The sequence below is a fragment of the Camelus bactrianus genome, chromosome 32 (genome assembly GCF_048773025.1).
Source record: "Camelus bactrianus isolate YW-2024 breed Bactrian camel chromosome 32, ASM4877302v1, whole genome shotgun sequence".
Taxonomy (NCBI): domain Eukaryota; kingdom Metazoa; phylum Chordata; class Mammalia; order Artiodactyla; family Camelidae; genus Camelus; species Camelus bactrianus.
Window position 1 is genome coordinate 9167867 of NC_133570.1, and position 22430 is coordinate 9190296.

The window sequence follows — 22430 nt, forward strand, 5'->3', positions numbered from 1 at the left end:
GGATGTAATTATTTCATGTCTGTCTCCCTGACTAGTGTGAAAGCCCCAGGGCGGCAGGAAGTGAGGCAGACCCAAGCCGTAGCCCGCCTCCTTTCCTTAGAGAACCCGACTATTGGGGAAAGCTGTGTACCCAGCGACATTACTCCCTGGTCTCCCTTTCAATGAAAAGTACCAGCTTCTGAGATGAGCCGGGAAGAGGCTGGGGACCTAATGAGGGCTCCATATTGGAGGCAGGGATGCTCAGCCAGTTCTGGGCGTGCAGCTGTTACTCGGGCAATGCGTCTGTCATCTAACCAGGCCTGAGAAGCAGAGACCCCCACGGTGGCCTTTCTCTTGGAAATATTTTTATTGGTTCTGAGATAACAGGTCTGAGGCGAGCCGGGATGGGCACAGAGCTAAGGAGGGCGGCAGAGGCTTTGCCCCGGGTCGGACATGCTGTGTGGGGCCTGCTGGCGGGCTCCCGGGCCCACCCAGCCAGCAGCGGCCGGGTCCATGGCACTGGGCGCCTGGCCTGACCTCTGCCGGCTTGGCGCGGCGGCCTCCTGGACGGCCGGCGCCCCCCCTTTCCAGTTGCAGGAGTCGTGAGTCTTTCACAGTGCGGAGGGGTGGGGGTCCGGGGTGGGCACCTCCCCGGGGTGCAGGCAGGCCCCATCCGCCTGTCCGTCCTGGGCCCCTGGCGGCTACGGCGGGCTGAGGTGGGCTCCGCTCCTCTTCTCCCCGCCGCTGGAGCTTGGCGGTCCTGGAGGGGCCCTGGTGGCCTCAGCGGGACATCATCCGGACAAACTCTGGGAGGGCACAGCGCGGGGTGGGGAGAAAGCAGCAGTCAGGGCCCAAACCTCTCTCAGATCAGTGGCCTCTCTCTACTGTCACTGTCCCTACCAGTGCTGGTCCCCCACATCCACTCAACCTCTTCAATCCATCCCACACAGCAGCTGGCAGGAGTGTTCTAACCTGCATATCTGACCCTTCTTAAACCTCTCATGGTCCCCACTGGATAACGTGCGACCGCAGAGCCCTCCCTGTTCCAGCCCCCGCTGACATCTCCAGCCTCACCTCTCACCGCTCAGCCCCAGCCTCTAAGCTGCGACCACACAAATCTCCTTGTCAGCATCTCGGCTGGCACGCCTTCCCTCCCTCTCACCCCTCAGCTTTCCTGCAACCTGTCCCCTCTCCCTTCTTTTTTCTTTTAACTAGACTTTAGTTTTTAGAGCAGTTTTAGATTCATGGCAAAACTGAGCAGGAAGTACAGATATCCCATATACCCCCTGCCTCCTCCACCATCGACACCCCCACCAGAGCAGGATGTTCGTTACAACCAAGGAACCTACGTTGACATGGCATCATCGCTCCAGGTTCACGGTGACATTCAGGCTGACTCTTGGTGCTGTACATTCTATGGGCTTTGACAAATGTGTAACGACACGTGTCCACTATCATAGTATCACACAGGAGAGTTTTACTGCCCTCAAAATCCTCTGTGTTCTGCCTGTCCATCCTTCCCTCCCCCTAACCACTGACCACCACTGATCTCTTCACTGTCTCCACAGTTTTGCCCTTCCCAGAATGTCATAAGTTGGAGTCACACAGTTTGTAGCCTTTTCAGATTAGCTTCTTTTACTTACTAACATGCATTTAAGTTTCCCTATGTCTTTTCATGGCTAGTTAGCTTGTTTCTTTTCAGTGCCGAATAATATTCCACTGTCTGGATGTACCAGTTTATTTACCCATTCACATGCAGAAGGGCATTTTGGTTGCTTTCAAGTTTTGTCAATTATAAGTAAAGCTGCTATAGACATCTGCTTGCAGGTTTTTGTATGGACATAGGTTTTCAGTTCCTTTGGGTAAATACCCCTTCCTTTTTCACCTGGTGGCTCCTACTCATCTCTTAGGACCCTACTTACTTGTAGCCTCCTCCAGGAAGCCTTCCCTAATCCCCCTCCAGCTTGGCAAAGGTGCCCCCACTGTACCCAACTGCCGCTATACTTCCCCCCAAACAGCATGGACTGTACTATTGGCTTCTGTTTTCCTTGCTGGTCTTGAGCTCCTCAAGGCAGGGATCAGGTCTCGGCACACCATGGGCATACAGTACATGCTGGTAGAGTGAATGGGGGTGCTGGGCTTCCAGGGAAGGGCTGTCATCTGTGGGGGTCCCTACCTGGACACGGGGTGGCCCAAAATGTTCAGATCTGGTGGAGCAGAGCCTTCTCTCAGCCCAGCCACACTCCCCTCAACCTTGAAGACCAGCTACTCCCCAGAAAAGTCCTCCCAGTCTTTGTGTTCTGGGCACATCCATGGTCTAGCACACATTTATCTTGCTCTTCTGCTCAGAATGCAACTTCCTGGAGTGCAGAGACAATGTTTTGCTGTGTTTTTTGCCCTGTATCCCATGGGCCTCGAACAGTGTCATGCACGGTGTAATGTACGTAGTGGCTGAAATTCCAGGCTTGGGTTTATGAGGCCAGCTCTGCCTCTTACTAGTTAGGAAGTGATATTACTTCTCTGAACCTCAGTTTCCTCATCTGCAACACGAGGTAGTAATGGTACAATCCCTAGAGTCATCATGAAAATTAAATGAGTTACATTAGGAGTGTGAGATTAACACATAGATAACCAACAAGGGCCAGCTGTACAGCACAGGGAACTATATTCAATAGTTTGTAGTAACCTACAAAGAATCTGATAAATAATAGATTTATATATAATATATATATATAGCTGAATCACTTTGCTGTACACCGGAAACATGGTAAATTAACTATACTTCAATAAAAAAAAAATTAAATGAGACAATACATGTAAAGCTACTCAGTAGAGTGACTGGTAGATAATAAGTGTGCTGTAACAGATGATCACTAGTATGATTACTATTATTTTTAAAACACAGAGCATTCACTATCTGTCAGGTACTGAGTTCTGTGGGAATTACAGAGAGAAAGAAAATGGGGTTCCTCTTCTCCCAAAGTTCAGAGTCAAGCAGAGCTATAACTAGTATTTAGGGGCCAGTGTGAAGAATAAGAGGGAGCCTGAGGTGCTGTGAAGGCCCAGAAAGGAGGAAAGTCAACGTGGGGAATCAAGCAAGCGGTGCTGGAGGAAGTGGTCCCACTGCTGGGTCTTGAAGGATGAACAGAATTTAGCCCAAGTGAAGAACAGAATAAAAGGCATCCTGACACAAAGACTAGTATATTCAAATGAGAGCTTTGCAGGTTCATGGACCACAAGTATTGTGAGATGGTTTTAAGGTGGAGTGTGAGTGAAGGAATGGTAGGAACTGTGACCAGACAGGTGAGCTGTGGGCAGATCTCAGGGGGCCTGAGTGTCAGGTTGAGGAATGTGGCATTCAGAAAATACCCACATGGATGGATGCCAGAGTAGGTGGACAGATAGATGGATAGAGATGGCTGGGGCAGATGGACACAGGGATAGATGGATGGGTGGATAAATGGGTAGATGGATACAGATGGGGAAATCACTATACAGACTGATGGACAGATCAATGGACATATAGGTAGAAATATAGGCAGATGGGTAGAGATTTATAAATGTATGAATAAATGTCAAGAGGCACAGATGCTTGGATAGATGGGGAGAAGTACATGGGTAGATGGATGCATGGATGAATGTGTAGAAGAATGAATAGATGCGTGGATGGATAGATAAGGGCATATATAAGTGGTTCTATGGTTAATTGTTTAGAGATGGATGAGTGGATAAATGGGCACCTGGACAGATAAAGAGATGGATGGATGAACAGATAGAAAGATAGATGGAAGGATGAGCTCAGGGATGGAAGGGGGATTAGAGAGGTGGCAGGATGGAAGGGCAGGGAGGTGGAAAGTTGAAGTGGACTGACGGTTGCATGATGGATACACACATGGAGTGCTCTATGGATGCCCACTCCTGCCTTGGTTTCTCTTCCACTCTCAAGACCCACCTACCTTCAAAGTCCACTCGTCCATCCCCATTGAGGTCCACATCTCGGATAATTTCCTCTATGTCTCGATGTCCCACCTGGTGACCCAGGAGTTTCCTCATGGCCTCCCGTAACTCACTGGTGCTTATCTCTCCATCACCATTGGTGTCAAACTAGAGAGGGCAGGATGGAGGGAGAGGCAGCTACAATACGGAGACTTTCAGAAGCAGATCCCAAGGTTGAGACCCTTCTCCAGCATCACTGTGCCTTTCCCAGACCCTTCCCAGAGCCCTTCTCTACCCAAGCTGCTTCTCCTGGTCTAGGATCCAGAGCTCAAGTTTCCTTTCAAGTAGTCATCTGGGGACTGGAATTCTAACACACTACCCACCCTCTGCCTGTCCACTGCCCACCACTCACCTCTCGGAAAGCATCTCGCAGCTCCTTTACTCCAATCATATCTGCCGTCTCCGCCAGGAGTTTAGGTCCCATTAACTCCACGAAGTCATCAAAATCCACATGGCCACCCACTGGGGACAGAGGAAAGGGCTGGGTCATCCATCTAACCATTGTCCGTCTCTGACCAGGCAACCAAGAGAACTGCCAAGCCCTCCTTGACCTGCCCCACACCAGGTCCAGGGGATAAGCAAAGGCTAAATGAGGACAGAGAGGTGACCATGGAAGGGGTGTTGTCACAGAGTGGCCCATGGGAGTGGCCAGGGCTTGACTAAGGGGCCAAGTCAGGAAGTGGATCGGGGTAGTGGATGGGAGAAAGAGACATGAGGTCACAGAGACAGGCAAAAAATTTCAGAGAAGGAGAGACAGAGACACGGGTGCAGAAAAGCAGAGAGAGAAGTCACGGACACACGGGCCGCAGGCCTTACCCTCGCTGTGCACATGGAGCTCACCTTCCAGCAGGCTCTCTCAGTAGTTAGAAGTACTGGAGAGCTGCCCCTGGGGGCCTGCTCACAACACTATCAGCCAGTGACTGATGGCAGCTTCGGGGATAAGTACCCAGTTGGAGAGGGGAGGGCTGGGGGGACAACTCTGGGGCGAGCCTGCTACACGAACTCCCTGCGCTCCCAGCGGAACTAGCTGCCGTCACCCACAGTGGCAGTTGCTTGAGCGCCTCCTTCCCTGGCTCCTCATCTTGGCTCCCTCACTTCCCTATTCCCTACCAACACTGTCCTTCCCTACGGAGTAAACCCTGTGCACACAAACCCTTGTCTCCTGCTCTGCTTCTGGGAGAAGCCACACAAAGACAGAGAAACATAATAATGATAGCCTCCCTCTGTTCAGCTCTTACTGCCTGCCAGGTTTTGGGCTGTTTTAAACAGGTCCCCTAAAGAGAGACAGACTCACAGATGTAGAGAACAAACTAGTGGTTCCCAGGGGGGAGAGGGGGAGAGGGAGAGGCAAGATGAAGAGGTACAATTTTATATTTTATATTACATATAAAATAAACAAACTACAAGGATATATTGTACAGCACAGGGAATATAGCCAGTATTTTACAATAACATTAAACAGAGTATAATCTATAAAAACTTTGAATCACTCTGTTGTACACCTGAAACTAATATAATATTGTAAATCAGCTATACTTCAATTAAAAAAAAGAAAGAAGTTTCCAGAACAGGTAAATCTGTATAGACAGAAAGTAGATTAGTGGTTGCTGAGGGCTGTGGAGGGACTTCGGGGCGATGGCAAAGTGGTACAGGGTTTCCTTGGGAGGCAGTGAAAATATTTTACAATAGGTGGCAGTGATGGTTGCACAACAGTATACTAAAAGCCACTGAAGCGTATGCTTTAAATGAGTAAATTGAGGGGGAGGGTATAGCTCAGTGGTGGAGCCTAGCACGCACGGGGTCATGGGCTCGATCCCCAGTACATCCGTTAAATAAAAAATAACAATCATAATAAATAAATAAATATACAAATAAACCGCATTTACTCCCCCAAAACCCACAAAAATAAAATAAACGAATAAATTGAATGGTATATGAATTACAGCTCAATAAAGCTGTTGCCAAAAAATAAATAAATAAATAAACAAGAAAAATAAATAAATAAATATAGCCCCTGATTGACTCGCAGTGCTCTGCTCCCTGTATTGCACCCCTCATTTTACAGGTGAGGAAACTAAGGCACAGAGAGGGTCAGTGGTTTGCCCTGGGTCATGGAGCTGGGAAGAGGTGGGCCCAGAACTTGGGCCCGGGCAGAGGGGAGCAGGGGTGAGGATGGGGGCGGAAGGAGGCGCCCAGTGGAGGGACTCACGGTTCATGTTGATCTGCTGGGACAGCTCGATAAGCTCCATCTCGGTGGGCATGTAGCCCATGGTGCGCATGCAGTTGCCCAGGTCCCGGCAGTTGATGTAGCCGTCCTTGTCCTTGTCAAATTCTCTGAAGGCCTCCCGGAGCTCTGGGGAGGAGAATGAAGGTGGACGTGGCGGGGTGGGGTGCTCAGAGCCTCTGGGGCAGAGGCAGCCCGAGGGCCCACTGACTGGCGCATTCCTCCAATGCCTGGCCCCGCGGAGGATGCCCAGCTCCGTACCAGGTGTCTCTGCCTCTCTTCTCACGCATCTCCCTTCCCTCACTTTCCTGGATGGCCCCTAAGGGGCTGGCCTTACCTTCAATCTCCTCCGGCCGCAGTGATCTGTCCTGAAACAGAAGAACATACCCTATTAGCAGCTGCGAGGGGCCCGGCAGTCATACCATGCCCAGCCGTGGGCCGTCCGAGTGGCAGCGGGCCCTGGGGGGATGTGATGGGGCAGCAGCAGAGGCGTGCCTGGACCACGTCCTGGAAGGGAAAAGATGCAGCCCCACATCTCCTGCAGACACAGGAGATGCCCAGGGGCCCAGGACCCCCATCCAGCCTGGGCACAGAACCCCTGCGCCCCCGGCTCCTTATTCCAGACACAAGAATGTGTCAGGGAACAGAGCTGGTCTGGAGGCAAAAGCCTGTAAATAAAACAGGGTTAGCAGGAGGTCACGACAGAAAGAGGAGGGCACCCCCTCCCCACGACGAAACCAAGAAGAGCAGAGGAGAAGCGGCCTGCAAAGCAATGGGAGAAGTGAGGGGCAGTGGGGAGAGAAAGCGGGGACCAGATGGGCACTGAGAGGGAGGAAGAGGAGGAGGAGGAGCTGAGGGTGTGGAGGCAGGATGAGGGCTGTGCCCTGCTTCCTGGGCACCGCCCCACCTTCTCCCATTGGACCCCCAACCCAAACCTCGCCCTGTCACAAGACACAGCATAGGACCCTGGGGGCAGCCAGTGCTTCTGGCGGTGGTGGCCACTAGGGTCCAAAGTACAAGTCTCCAGCCTCATGCAGGGCCCAGGTCTCCTTGGGGAGTCAAGGCAGCCCTGGGGCGAGGCATCCAAACAGATGGCAGAGACATCTCCAAAGAGCAGGCCCGGAGGAAGCAGGGGGCAGGCTCCGGCTGGTGAGGTGCCAGTCGCCCCAGGTCTGCCCAGGAGGGAGACAGACTGACATGAAATGGATGCGGTGCCCAGCTGGACATGCTTTGCAGGCTCCGAACTGGTCCACGGGGCTCATCCTCCCCATATGTCACAGCTGCCTGCCTTTGGGCGGGTAGAACATGGGGCAGGGTGTGCCTGCCCTGAGGAAGAGCACTCCAGGTGTGGGCACACCGACTGCAAAACACAGACAACAGGAGTGTGCCACAGTGAGTGTGGGGCATCTCAGCTGTGCACATGGGCCACTCTAGCCAACAGGGTCAGGGCGGGAGGAGAGGCTGCTGCTCACTCACCCGCTCCAAAGTGGCCCCCCGGGGCAAGGGCCCCCAGCACTGGGAAATCTGAGAATCTTCTAGAAAGGGGCGGCTGAGCAACATCTTTTGGGACAAACATCTGCACAAGAAGGACCCAGCACTCAGAAGTGGCCATACATGGCAGGACTGTGCCGAGAGCGTACGTGAGCTTGGAACGAGCAGGCTGCAGGCTGCCAGGTCCTGCCGGTGACGCTTCTAGCTGCGGGTAGGATTCACCTGAAGGTGTGTGTCTCTGTGGGATGATTGTAATGACTTCCACTTAAAAAGCCTGTCACGATGCCCAGGGCAGGGGTGGTCACTGCCTTTAACACCTACCTCTTCCTAAGTCTGTCACCCACTAGCTGTTCCTAGCAACCCGGAATCCTGGGTAACCAAAAAGGAGGTTTTACCCAATGCCCCGTACCCCCAGTAAGTTAAAGTGTCAGCGTGTATATGCGTGTACACGCACGTGCAGAGAAAGCTCGCTGGGACAAGGGACAAGTCCTTTCCCACCCCTCAGGCCTCACTTCTCCAGGACCCAGCTCTGCAGCCCCCTCTATACTTCTTGTAAACCTGGAGCCAGGGAGCAGAAAACCTGGGTACCCCTTGGCAGTGTGCCTGTGGCCAGAGCTGGTCTGGCTGGTCCCTGAATCATACAGTCCCCAGTGCGGAGCAGGGGGTGGTGTGTGGTGGAGCCGAGGATGCCCACCAATGTGGCAGAGAAACCATGAGGACCAATCCAGGGGGTCAGGTGGGAATGGAGCCCCCCACACTCCTCGCTCCCTAACTTATGCTGCTGGGGAGAAGAACTTGGCCTCTTGACTTCCTAGCTATAAGGCCTTGGGCAGATCCGTTCAGCTGTGTGAGTCATACTCTCCTCATCTGTAAAATGGGTTAATACCAGTACCCACCCTACATTGCCTTTGTGAGGCGAGAATTGTAAAGCGTTCAGCGGGTGGTATTCAATAAACAGAACCTACCAGTGTTTGAATCTGTAAGATCATCATTAACCCCCTCCTCTCCATGACAGTTCAGATACTTCTAGGAGGCCATCCAGTGCATTGGCCACCGGTGACTATTTAAATCTGAACTGGAATCAAAGAAAATTAATAACTCACTTCCTCAGTTGCGCTAGCCACATGTCAAGGGCTCAGAGCCACACAGGGCAGTGAAGATTGTAGAATGTTTCCATCATCATAGAAAGTTCTGCTGGATGGTACCACGTATTCAGTACTGTGGTTCAGAGCACAGGAGGCCCTTGAGTCAGACTCCCCAAGTCTGAATCCTACCTCCGTTGCCTACCAGCCATTACCTTGAGCATGTTACCCCTCCAACTCAGTTTTTTCATCTGTAAAATGGAGGTGATAATTGTACCTACCTCTTGGAGTTGCTCTGAGGCAATGCACCAATGCCCTTACCACAGTGCCTGGCACATAATAATTGAATAAAAAAAAAAACCCGAACAATATTAGCTGCTATTATTTCTGGCTGGTGGATACAGACTCCCCAGTGCTTTGCAGCCACGAGCAGGAAAGTTTGGAGGTCAGATTCATAAGCTGAGGGTTTGAGGTGTGTCTGTTGGGGGATGCGCATTGCTGTGCACAGAGCACCCTCTTCTTCCCAGCACCTCCTCATGCCCTGTGAAGCCAAGTCGAGCACAGCTCCATCGGGCCCAACTTACGTACAGGCTGCCTGTTCTCCGCGAAGCCCTTACGCAGGAAAATGCAGGCCGGGCCCAGCAGGTTGTGCATGACGGCACAGTTCTGGGCCAGCATCAGGAGTGGTCCGGGGAGCTCACCGCTGGCTGCCAGCCCCTCCTCGCTCATCTGTACCACCGTGTAGCTGGTCTCCTCCTGGCGCATCTTCAGCCAGCACCCAGCAAATACAAAAGAGGCAGAGCATCACCTCTCTGCCCAGCTGGGTCCTCCTGCCCCCAGAAGGGGCCCTTCTCAAGAGAAGACCTCTGAGAGGCAAACAGCTGGGTGCAGAGAGCCCTCAGGATGTATGGGGGCAGGCATCAAACTGGTCCAGCGGATAGAGTCGCCGATCCTTGACCAAAACGATGCTCCAAGGAGAACTGGGTGTGATACCCACTGTGTGGCACACGTGCGGGCACACACACACACACACACACGTGCACAGAACCACACGCTCGTGTGCATGCAGAAGCTCAGAGAGAGAAACAGGCAGAGGGAGGCTCCTGTGCATTCAGGGAATAATGTCCTTTCCCAGGATGCTCCCAACAGCCCCGTACAATTCCTGGGGCTAAGCCCCCCACTGACTTTTGACCCTACTCCCTCTGGAACCCACTGGAAGGCAGTGAGGACTGTCAGAGCTGGCCTCAGAGAGCAGGATCAGCTAGTCTGCTAGACCAGAGGTTGCAGACGCAGGTGCCATAGCGAATGGAAATGAAGCAGGCAGGTGTGAGAGGTGGGGCCTGGGGCAAAATGGATGCTGTGTGTCCCTTCTGAAGGGACAGCATTACATAACTCCAGCCTGGTGTTGCCAGACCTTCTGATTTAAAGCACCGAGTGGCTAAACAAAGCGCATCTGTGGGTCAGATTCCACCCAGTTTGTGGCCTCGAGCCTGGACGCTCTCTACCACCAGCAAGCCTCCTCCTAGCCCCTCCTGCCCTCCCTGGCTCCCTGCCTGGCCCAGCCCGCAGGACCTCCAGAGGCTGAGGCAGGGGCCCTCTCTGCTTACCGAATATAGCTGTGCTCCCAGGCCCCGGTCAACCCGTCCTCCTCCCTGATGGTTCCCACGCAGCTATAAAAAGTCAGCACTGCCCACAGACTGTCCCCTTAGGACCACAGCAGCGCCCAGACATAACATTCTATTCCCCCCAGCCCCCTCAACCAGGATGCCCAGTGTCCCCCCGGAATCCAGGTCAGGGCAGTCTGCCTTCAGCCCTGAGCTTGGATGCCTCCCCCCTACATGGGGATTTGAAGCCAAACCTTCCAAGGAAAGAGAGAGCAGTGGAAACTCAGAGCTCTGGGGTCCTGCACACCCTGCCCATCCATCCGGCTGCACCCTCGGCTGCCAGGTTCCTCCAGCTCAAAGAAGGCCACGTCCAGCAGAAGATCCTAAGATCTAAAGGGTAGGCTGCCCTCCCAGGCGGAGAAGCAGAGCCACTTCCCCATCTCACCTTGTCTTCTCATGCTCCTTCTCCCCAAAGCCCCACACTGGGGGCTACAGTCTTGACTCCCTTCCAACTTCCTAAGCTTCTTCCAGAGAAGAAGGAACAATATACTGGTTCCTCAAAGGGTAAGCAGCAACTCAGACCCGAGGTGCAGGACCTCAGTCCAAGGCCCAAGTTCAGAGTGCCATAAGGGTCACTCCAGGTCATCTTAGAACTTGAGGGTGTCAGATATGACCAGGAGTCCACTCTGGTTTAATGGCCAGCAGAGGTTCAGCGCCTCAGCCACACTCATGCAGGCTTCAGGGACCAGGCTAGAGCAAGGGCAGGACCACAGAGACTTTCCCGACTGGGAGGGTGGCTCAGAGGAAGCCCAGGAATTGACAGTGGCTTAACCCCAGGAAGTAATCCCAGGAGATGTGTGTAGAGAATCAGCCTTTTCTTCGTTTCTGGCTGACTCTCACTCCCTTGGCTCAGATAAGCGCACCCAGCAGGAGGAGGCAGCAGGCGGCACAGAACTCCGGGAGGAGCTTTAGTATAACTGGCTTTGGACTCAGTCTTGGGGACAAATTCTGGCTCTGCTGCTTGCTTGCTTGCTGTGTGACCTTTGGCAGGCCACTTCACCTCTCTGTGCTCTGGCTTCCTGCTCTGTACTATGGGGATAATCAAGGCTCGTCACAGGATTCTGTGAGAGGTAAATGAGCTATTTCATTGTGCCTAGAGCGTGGTAAGAGCAGACTACGTGGAGTTGCCATGGTGATGACAATGACGATGAAAACGATGATGACAATGATGATGATGCAACTTAAGAGATACTGGGTGCCAGAAGGCATTTACTTCTGGCTGCAGAGGAAGTGGGAGAATATTTGCCAATCAGGAAAGAAGTGAGAAGGGTAGAGAAAAATTTTCTCCCACAAAGGATGAACCAGTGACGACTGGGGAATTTCCACTGCATCTCTTGATCATAACCCTGCCTGGCACCAAGTTGCCCCGGGAGGTTGCTGTTCTTCCCTGGCCAGTGATGGTACCTGACAGCCGGTCCTGCCCTGCTCAGATCCTGTAAGAGTTTGCCTCTCTCTGTCTGTGACCAAATCCCGGCTACCACTTAGGAAGCCAAGTGGGCAACAGCCCACAGCTGACAGTGTTTCCTGGCGCTGAGGGGACATCTCTCGAGTGTGGCAGGGCAACAGGAGGGGCCGGCACGCCTCATGACCTAACAGCTTTCTAACAACACAAGCTGGCCAGGAGTGTGTGCCCTCTCAGTGAAAGGATTCCAGGAGAAGTTGAGTGAGGAAGTATCTGGTGAGGCGGGAGAGGGCATTGCCGCAGGGAGTGGGAATTTGGACTAAGATGACCTGTAAGGTCAGATTCGGGACTCTATGAACACCATCTCCGAGAATACCTTCTCTGCAGGAAAAAGAGAGAGGCAGCCTCTTTTAGAGACAAAAATAAAAACAAAATACCAGCCCTGGATTCACACAGACTAGGTTTACATCCCAGCCTTGCTTCCAGGGGACTGTGGGATCTCAGGAAAGCTCTTATCTCTGAGTCTAGCTCCTTTCTCGATAAAATAGCCAAGAGAACTACTTGGCAGAAAAGAGCAGAAGAGATAACCAATATGGAAGATATTGTAGCTATTCAGGAAAAAAGCAATTATTACTATGAAAAAAACCCCATGAAATTGAATGCAACAAATTTTATGATCTTGTGCTGTGGTCTCTAGACTCAAAACCTCTCCTGTTTCCCTTTTTTCCTCCATCCCCCTTCTCAGAAAACCCAGAGTGGAAAAATGATGATTATGATGATAATACTAACTAGCACTTACTGAGTACTGTATTCCAGGCAGTGTCCACAGCAGTTTAGCCCTTTAGATCACCTTAGGTGGTAGATGTTAGGACTTCCACTTGATGGACTAGGGAACTGAGACCCAGAGAGGTCAAGTAATTTAGCCAAGGTCATATGGCTAGAAAGAGGAGGCCTGAGGAGTCTGACTCTTAGGGGCTCTCCTGTGTAAGGGAAGACGGGTGGGATGGGACAGAAGAACAGTTCTTGTTCTTGAGTACACCTCTTTAATTAAGCTCTGGACAGAACCCAGGAGAAGCGGTCCTCTGGACTAATTCAGATCCATCTCTGCTTCTCTGCAACAGTGTGGAGGCCACTTCTGATGCAAAAGACTCTCCTTTAAGATGACAGATGATGGTGGGGGGGGGGGTGTGCACAGACGAAACAGTCAGCCCTCGGAAGGATCCAAGGAACAGTGAAGATTAAGAGGAATTTGATGTGAGCAGCTTAGCTAAGTGAGGAAGACGATGAGCAGAAAAGCCCAAAATGTCCTAAATCAAGAGGCTGTCAAACTAACCGAGGAGGTAGGATGGGGTTGGGGACAGAGGTGCCATCAGCTAATCTGAGACCTTGGGTAAGTCACTTAACCTGAGTGGTAATCAAGTTCTTTGTCTGGAAAATGAAAGAATGGGAGGAAAACATCCCTACCATTTCTTCTTCCTTTAAATAACATCTATGAGTTTCTTCTCTGACTACAGAGGGCTGGAAATACAGGCAGAGCCCTCCTCAAGAAAGACCCTCAGATGTAAGCCCAGGCTTGCAGGAAAGACGCTTTGGAGGTGATTATTTGCTTTCCGAAAGGAATTCTTGCAAAAGGATATCATCCTGGTGTATAAGCAATACGTCTACTACAGAGAGCAACTTACATCTGCCTTTGCTCTGTATCCTATTTCTCAGTGGAAACAACCCTGGGTCTGGTCCTAGCTGCAATTCTCCGACCTGACTCAAGAATTATCAAGGGTAGAAGGGGACACCCGCCTTGGTTCCTTTCAGTAGCAATAGGATCTATTTCAAAACCCACAACTCTGAAGGCTTACAGACCACTAGAGAGGATCAGAGACCCTCAAAGGAGATGAATCAGCCCCCGTCCCACTGCTGGGATGGAACCGCAGCAGCAGCACGGTCAAAACCCTCTTCTGATCCCACTAGCTCCAAGCTGAGGTCTGTCCAGTCACATCCTAAGGATCCGGGCTTTTCACTTTACAGCCCAGGAGCTAGCGGTTTCTTTCCTAAATCTCATGCAAATTCCCAAACGCAGCTCCCCATGCAACTCTAAGTCCCAACTTCAGCTCAGAGCCTGGGACATAGAAAACTGTTAGGGGAGGGAATCTGGAGGTAGGAACAGGGAAGCGGCTCTAGACAGAACCCACGGGAAGGGTAGCAAGCTTCAGATGCCCACTGTCTCCACGCCCAGCCTCTGGGGCAGATGGCAAGATGCCCAACCGCCCCCCTCACCCCATCTTGGGAACTCCAAAAAACATACCTTCCTTGAGAGATTTCTCAGTGGAGACTTGACACAGTTGCCCATCCTAAGCTGAGACAGCCCCTCTCAGGATCCCCGGGTCCATGAAGGAGGCTCCTGGGGTCTAAGAGACCTTAGTCCCAGTCACCGCCAACCCCAGCCTCCCTCTGCCTGCGCCGCTCTTCCTCCAAGACCGATCTGAGCCCTCTCTCTTGCGCGCGTGCTCTCTTACTCGTCTGCCTGCTCCTGCTCCCTGATTTTTTTTTTTTTTTTGGTGGATTGTGTGTGTGTTTGTGTGTGGAGGTTTAACTTTCTGGACACTTTCTTAAGGAGATGAAGGCAGGAGGGGAGAGTGCAGGCACAGAGAAAATCGCCTGGAGAGCGGATGGCAGAGGGCAGCCAAGCTGGAGAAGACAGCCGGATCATCTACATCAGATTAGAGCTGAGTCCGCTCCCCGGTTCACTCCCCTTCCCTCGGCCCCTCCTCTCCCGCTGTCAAATCTGCAGGGAGATTGCCTCGGGGAGGGGAGCCCAGAATGGCAGCTGCGGCTGGGAAATAGGCCAGCAGACCCAGAAGGGGAAGCAGGCTACTTTGGGCCCCCAAAGCCAGGGTGCATCTCAGTTTCCAGCCTTCTGTGTGCATTCATAGACACACATGCGCGCGCGCACACACGCACACACACACACACGCATATGCAAGTACCCAGGAACAAACACGCATCTTAATTGCCCCCCGGTAATTGCAGCTGGATTGAGAGCCGGCAGCTCCAGTTGAGGCTCTGGGAGATCTTGTGACGACTCTCCATCACACTCCATTTTTCACACTTGCCTCGTCATTGAAATGGGATGAGGCTCCAGGGCTGGACGCACAGCTGAGCCAACGGCAGCTCCTTCTGCTCCTTCACAGTGTGCTGTCTCTCCCACCCAAGGGAAATTGAGAGCCAGCCCTGAGCGGGTCCTGATGGAGGCAGTGCTGGCACAGCAGGCGGGAGCAAGCCAGGGTTATGAACCTTCTAATCCTCTGTCTGATCCTGAGCAAGGATCTGTCCCCAGCTTCCTCGGGGTGCAGAGCAGAGAGGCCACCCTTTGCAAACCGGTCTTCAAGGTCTCACGGGTAGAACTTTTTAGGTAACTGACAATTCCTGGTCTCTCCAGGCTCCAGCTTTGATGGGAATTCATCGAAAGCCTCACTTGTCACCTTCGAGACCTACAGCCCGAGCCAGGGGAGCCAGAAGAGGAAGTGTCCCCGTTTCCCTGCACCCAGCTTCTCCCAGTAGGGGGCACCAGAGTTAGGCTGGGAGGCTGAACTCTTCTCAGGATGCAAAAACCTTTACAGGCACCGTTTGTAAGTTTCAGTTCAGAGAGGCTCCTCTCAGAGGGACTTTCAGTCCAGTTTCTGGGGACTAGTCAGAACCCCCCCGAGGGAAGATGGGTGGGGGCGCTGCCCAGGTGCCACAGGCCCGCTCCCAAAGGGCTGGGGAAGGAAGTCCCTGGATAGCTCTTGTGACGGGACTGCTGACGACAATGGAATAGTTTAATCAGGGGAGTCATTCAACAGTCAAACCTCCGGAGGGAGATAAGGAGAGGGAGGGGCACCCCCTGAGGACAGGAGGAGGGGGCTGGGGGAGGGTTGCTGACAACTCCAGGGCAGGAAAAGAGGGGAAGACGCTGTTGAAGGCTGGCATGGGAGGAGCTAATAGGTAACCAAAATGCTTTCTTCAAAGACCTGTTCCTCGGAACCAGAGACCAGAGCGGCAAGGCAGGGTCAGGGGAAGAGCAATGGACTCAGATGAATGGGAAGGCTCTGGAAGCCTGGAGTTGAGTCCTGGCTCTGCCAGCTTCTGAGTTCTGTTTCCACACTTGGTTATAAGGTGTCCGTAGGAAAAGTGCGTGGCACATAACAGGTACTTGGTAAGTAATTATTAAAATGGAAGAAAGAAGTTTCACTTGTTCCACATGCTTGGCTCCGGGGACATTGTGGGAACAAGATAAACACGGTCCTTGCTTTCAGGGAGCTTATATTCTAACAGGAGGGCAGGAGATATTAAAGAGCTAACAACGTACTTAATTATATTTCAGGGAAATGCTATGAAGGACAAAAACACAAAAACTCTGAAAATATGAGACAGAGGGATCTGACTTGGTCTGAGGGGATCAGGAAAGACTTGTAGATGAAATCTAGAACATTGATCATCTGCAAACTCTTTTGAAAAGCTAGAACCCACCATGGACCCCAGAGGGGAGATGAGTTAGGCTCCAGGTACAAACCCAGTGCATATTAACTAAATGGGTGAATACACGAAAAGGCAGCACGGTGTAAAGCAGAGGTCCTCAGTGCTGGCTGCAGACCAGAATCCGCGGGGATGCTGACGGAGTAGGTGTAGGTGAGCCCTGGGTATTGGTGTTGTTTAATAGTGCAGGTAATTCTAACCTGCAGCCAGTGTTGGGAAGCACTGATATAGAGGTAAAGAGCTTAAGCGCAGAATTTGACAGACTTGGGTTCAAATCTTGTCCTGCTGCCTACCAACTACGTGACCTCGAGGACTTGTTCAGCTTTCTGAGCCTCAGTTTCTTTATTTATAAAATGTGTACTCGAATAACCCTTCCCTCATGGGACTCTTGTGAGGGGTTAATGAGATAATGCACTCTAAAGGCCTGGTACAGTGCCGAGCACCCAGAAGATGCTCCTTCCTCTGCCTGGCCTTGGTCTTAAAGGCCCTGGCAGGAGCCTCCTTTCACACAGCAGGGCACACCCACTGGGTCAGCCCTGGTGACTCCCGCCCCCTGCAGGCCAGCTCAGAGCACAGCACCCGTTTGTCGACCTTGGATTTGCCTCTGTTCTTGGAAACCGGAGACAGCAAAACCAGGCCCCTATGGAGAAGTCATGCACTTTGAAGAAACCCCACCCTTATTTAGGGAGAGGGTGCTGACACTAGCTGGAGGCTTAAGGGCAGCAGGGGATTTGGGATTCAAACCCAGAGCTTGCTTACGCTATTTTGGGTTGGTCAGATAACGGTGGTGGTAGTTCTGAGGGACCAGAGTAAATACTGACCTTGAGCAGGCAGATGGCCCGACCTTCAGCAGGAATTTTATGAAGGGTTGAATGGTGGGGGCTTCCCTAAGGAGCAAAGCACATCGCATGGCCCTACCTCCCCAACCCTATGCACTGCGGTAGCAGCCCCCAGGCCTCCAGAAGCCACACTTAGAGTTCTGGAATGGGATAATAGGATCAGAGGGATGAGAAGGATAAACCCGTTGCTGATGATTCCTGATTAGGGGGGAGGCTGGCTTTGGGCCCTGACCAGTCCTCTCGCCAGCATTTGAACTTGGATGGTGGCCCAGTGTTAAGGCATTCTGGGAAAGCTGGGTCGTAACCTGAGAGGTGCTTTGTGGATGCTTCTGACAAATAGGAAACACACATATGTGGCTTTCCACCAGCCGACATGGCGTGACCCTGGCAGGTTGGTTGGAGAGAGACACACCACATCACAGTCCTGCCATTTACTTCCTCCATGACCTTTGAACAAGCCACTTCCCCTCTCCTGAGCCTGTTTCCTCATCTCTAAAATAGGAGAGCATAATGCTAACTTTCACAGGTTGCTATGAAGATAAGGTAATGAGATGACACTTGGTCCATCGCTTACTGGGCTCTGGACAGAGGTCTCAAGTACCAGTGTCGCTTCCACTAAACCTACAAACTGATACGAAGTCACTCCTATCACCTGTGACTGATGTTAACCACAAACTGACCTTCTCTTCCCCTTCCCCAGGCCCCAGAGAAAAGCCACAGGGGCTCCCAGCCCTCTCAGAGAGCAGTAGGGAGCGCCTTGGCTGGCAGGATGAGTAACATATCCAAGCCCTCATTCTAGCTGCTAGGAGGAAAACCATTGTGGTCTCCCTCTCTCATCTAAACTACAGGAACTAAGAAACTCTGAAGTCCAAAGACTGGACATAACCAGTCATTCAGTTTTTCATGTATTACATACCTTGAATTCCCTTATGTGCAAAGCAGTTTGGGAACTGGGCTAGCCTACTCAAATCAGAACAGATGTCTCTATAGCTAGAGAAAGGGAAAGGATGGGGTGGAGCTATGGGTTTTATTCACATTTGCCTCCTCTCCAAGAGGTGTTTCTTCCCAAACTTGGGATAAGGAATGGGAAGACTGTTCTTAAAAGGGTCTTCCAAGAGTTGCCCCCAAGTCATGCCTATTCTGATTTAATTTCTGATACCACATCTTCTCTCTAGGCAGCTGAGTGGCTTGACCTTAGCTGGCCACAAAGAGGGTACTAGGGGAGGTCCTGTGTCATTTAGCATCGTCCTTTAGTGGCCTTCCTCACTTGGCTCAGAAATAGCTTTCAAAGCATCTTACATAGGCCCTCATTCTGACAATTAATCTATTAATAATAATAATAATAACATTAATGAAGGCTGAACCTTTTTATAGCACTTACTCGGAGCCAGGCCATTTGACATCCTTAATCCTGTATAACCCTCATAATAGCTCTGCAAGGTATATTTTGTCAATCTCATTTCTGGATGAAGAAACCCGACCAGAGAGAGGAAATAGCAGACCTGAGGTGACAGCAATAGGAAGTGACATTGCTGGGACTGGAACCTGCAGCTTCATTCTCTTCCAAGCCACCATTCCCTGCTGTAGCCTCGAAACCACACCATCTCCCTGCAGGCAGTAAGGTTGCTCTGTGAGGTCACTGGAAGAATCCTAACTCCTGTCTCCCTCACGCAGGAGTATCTCTTGGTACCCTCAATGTCACTTCAGCCTCTGGCCCTCCCTGACTCTATTATGAATGGAAAGAAGTCCTGACACAGCCCTTGGTGGTTAACGAACAATAACAACAACAGTAATAATAACTAACATCCATGGACCCTTGCTCTGGGCCACTCACAGGGCTAGTTTCTATACATATCTCTATATCCCATTGAATTTCCCCCAACCCACTGAAATACTATGATTCTATTTTGCAGATAAAGAAACACAGGCTTACTGAGATTAAATGATTTACCGAAGGTTAAAAAAAAAAAAAAAAAGGAACTTGGGAGACAAGAAAAATACACTTCCCCAGGGCTATATTTTGCCCTAAGCAGATCCTATCTGGAGGTTTCTATATTCAGAACCTCATTTCCCTTCTCTTGGTCTTAACCCTGTCTCTAAGGACAGAAATCTCCATGCAAAGAGAAGGAATGGAAAGATTAATTCTCAGAGGAGCCTGGAGACTCTGACACAGAAGTCCCAGGCCGGGTTTGGTTGTCGTTACTGTGGTTGGAGCAGATGCCTTCGAGCTGTCAGCGGGAAGCCCAAACCGCGCGCACCAAGCTTTACAGAGAAAGTGTGCTGCTCCAGAGGCAAGAGCGTCCAGAGGGAGTAAATATTTGATGGGACCTTCTAGGTCTTCCTGAATCAGGTGACCCTGGTGACATTTCAGAACATGAGGCTGGAGAACAGCCTTTATTTCATGACTGAGAAGGTAGAAGGAGGAAGCACATGAGCTGAAATGCCCTGAACTCACCAAGGGCCCAGGCAGGCAAATTCTGCAAGACTAGAGAGAACGGGCTCTTTTTCCAGCAACCAAGTCAGATCACCAGCCAACTCAATAACGAGAAAGTGTGTGATTGTACCCTTCCAAATGGCTAGACCGAAGGCTCCAAAGTAGCCAGAACCCTGGCTACCCTGTTCACTTTCATCTCTGTAGTGCCCAGCAAATGCCCGGGCAAAGTAGGCAACCAAAAAATATTTGCTAAGCAGACGAATAGCTGTCACCAACTCAACAACACAGTATCCCTTGTGCAACCCAAACCCACTGACTTCACAGACCACTCCTGCCCTGACACCCGACACCCCCTCACTAATACAGAAGCCACTGCAGTGAAGTCCCTCAGCACATCACCGCACTAACTCTCACAGCTCTGCATCCAAATCTCGACTCTGGAGAACTGTTTCCAGTGAACTCGGCTAACGAGGGCTCCCCGCAGGAACAAAGCCACACCGCTGCCCCATCACACCACCACAGCTGCCCCGTGCAACCCGAGTCTACGTGCAGCTGCCTTCATGTCAGACCTCCACAGGCATCAGCTGCTGCGGCGTAGTATTTTGAAAAGGAACGTGCAGATCTGAAGCAAAACACACACGGCCTCCTTGGAGTTCTGATCCAGCATGGCAAGCCAGGAGCCTGAAACGGCTTCTTTACGCTACATCCTAGCACAGAAACACACAGGCCCCCCCTCTTTTCCCACACATCACGCAAACACTCTGATCAGACCTCTGCATTACATCCCTCCTCAGCTGCCGCAGAACCGTCTCCATGCTGTGCCAAAGAGCTTGACTTAATTATGGACTCAGAACTAGAGGAAATCCTAGCTTTGCTCAGAAGTTCACAGGTTCCTTTCTGCTGAGCCTCTCTCCCCAGCAGCACATCCCCAAACTGTAGACCTGGATTACACACCATGGGGCTATTTTTAAAGGGCAGCTACTCAGCTGCCTGCGGCTCTTGAGAGAAAGGAAACAAAACGAGCCACTAGCGAACCCTTAGTGAACTTTCTGACCCTAGAATGTACACCAACTCAGGCTAGGGGGTCTCTGGGTGTTATTGCACGTCCTACAACTCAACAGCTGCCCACTGCCATCCTAACATCATCCCTGGAGTGACAAGCTCCTTCAAACATCCCGAAGTTCCAGGTTGAACCACAGCTCCACATAGCCCTCCAGGTCTGTCCAGACATTACTTCTCTTTTCTCATATTTTTAGCTCGCCTAACTTTCCCCAGGTCTTTAGGACCAACACAGGAAATGGCTAGGGTTCCTCATCCCCAGGTAAGGCCGTGTACCCCGAGGTCTCCACTCTTGACCCCTAGACTCCAAACCCATTGCTCTCTTGGGATCGCTCACTGGCCGTCTTGGCCGGAGGCCAGAGGAGTGGGTTTGGCGCCACCTGCTCGGAGCACCCCTCCTTGACCCTTGCGAATCTTCTGGCGGTTTGTGGAGGTCGCTCCCTTCCAGGGCTGGCCCATACTGGCCCATGGAGGGAGGCTAGGAGGTGGTGCCCGCCCAGAAGAGGCCCGGAGCGTGGACAGCGCACAGGGTGCTGAATCAGGCACGGGGGAGGAGGAGCGCGGGCCGGGGCGCCGGGCTGCCGAAGGACCAGAGGAGCACGACCCCGGGGGCCGCGGGCAGCGGGAGGAGGGCTGTGGGCGCGCAGCCGCGGCAGGGTCCCGAGCGCCTCTCCGGGAGCGGGCGGGAGGCGCGGCCCTTACCTGGCCGAAGGCGGAGCTGAGCATGGGGCGCAGCTGGTGGAGGAACGGGTCTGCCTCGGACGCGGCGGCTGGAGCCGAGTCCCCGCGACCCGGGGCTCGCAGCGAGCCCCGGAGGCCGAGCGCCGGGGACAGCCCCCGTTCCTCCCCATCCCGCCCGCGGGCCGGCGGCAGCGGCGACGGCGGCGAAGGTCGGGACGCCGCGGCCGGCGGCGCCTCCCGGGGCCTGCAGTGCGCCTGGGGGAGCCCGCGCCGGCTCCCCCGCGCGCCCTCCTCTCGCGGCGCCGGCCGGCACAGGGGCCTTCGCGAACTGGGGTCCCCGGACGGCGGCGGCGTGCCCGGACAGGGGCCGGGCAGCCGGCGGCTGGGCAGCACTGGCTCCCGGGCAGGGCCGTGGCGGGGAGCCCGGCTGCCCCCGCTCGCCGCCGCCGCCTTCAGCAGCGACGTCTTGGACTCGCTTTTGGCGATGTGCGAGCTCATCGCGGCGGGGCCCGCGCTCGCATGGCCCGGCGGGGGCGGCGCGGTGCGGCGCGGCGCGGGGCCCCCGGCGGGCAGAGAGCGGGGCGCCCGGCGGGAGCCGAGCCCGAGGACGCGCTGGAGGCGGGCGCCGTCCCCCGGCCGCTTAAATGCGGCCCCGTCGCCGCCGCCCATGTGACAGCGCAGCTTCTACGCCCGGAGCCCCGAGCTCCCCGGCGGCTGGCGGTGCGGATCTGGGGGGGCCGCCGGCTGTCCCCGAAGAGCCCACCCCCGGCTCCCGGGCTGCCCAGGTACCGCGGCGCCCCGCCTCTTGCCCCGCCCCGCGCTCAAGGAGCCCCGCTTCCGGGCGGCCCCTGGCGGCCGAGGGGGCGCTGCGGCGCGGAGACGCGAGTGCAAGTAAAGGGGCTTGGCGAAGGGCCCCAAAGATGCCCAGACCTCGGTGGCGCCAGCAGTGCCCCCTTAACACGCCCGGAGGCTCCCAATGACCCGGAACAGCCGGTACCTCCAGAAAGGCTGGCGGGGTGCACTGCCCAGGGGGTACAACTTTGGAAATGAGGACGAGAGAGAGGTGCAGT

The 22430-nt window shown here is 53.2% G+C and overlaps 1 protein-coding gene across 6 annotated transcripts; it reads right to left on the bottom strand.

Annotated features, from left to right (window-relative positions):
- Positions 1–333: 333 nt before the first annotated feature.
- Positions 334–22100, bottom strand: CABP1 (calcium binding protein 1). Of its 6 annotated transcripts, XM_074356025.1 has the most exons (7): positions 14138–21003; positions 9361–9537; positions 6537–6567; positions 6185–6328; positions 4328–4437; positions 3936–4083; positions 334–785 (listed from the first exon to the last, which is right to left on the bottom strand). In XM_074356025.1, exons 1-7 carry the CDS (start codon positions 14180–14182, stop codon positions 760–762), a joined length of 681 nt encoding a protein of 226 aa, XP_074212126.1. In that variant the 5' UTR covers positions 14183–21003; the 3' UTR covers positions 334–759. The 6 variants fall into 6 exon arrangements, 5 of the variants coding, with proteins under 5 accessions (XP_074212126.1, XP_074212124.1, XP_074212125.1 ...); XR_012503575.1 differs by lacking the exons at positions 9361–9537; positions 14138–21003 and adding an exon at positions 21382–22079 and having other exon boundaries at positions 1329–4083; XM_074356023.1 differs by lacking the exons at positions 9361–9537; positions 14138–21003 and adding an exon at positions 21382–22100 and having other exon boundaries at positions 334–2549.
- Between the last annotated feature and the right edge of the window lie 330 nt (positions 22101–22430).

Bases quoted from the DNA above. Each gene is read 5' to 3' on its own strand.
- CABP1 (XM_074356022.1), bottom strand. From the start codon at position 22,029: ATGGGCGGCGGCGACGGGGCCGCATTTAAGCGGCCGGGGGACGGCGCC. The intron at 6,329-6,536 runs GTAAGGCCAGCC...TCTCCTCCCCAG, and splicing joins GCGGCCGGAGGAGATTGAAG to AGCTCCGGGAGGCCTTCAGA. The intron at 4,084-4,327 runs GTGAGTGGTGGG...TGCCCTCTCTAG, and splicing joins TGCGAGATGCTTTCCGAGAG to TTTGACACCAATGGTGATGG.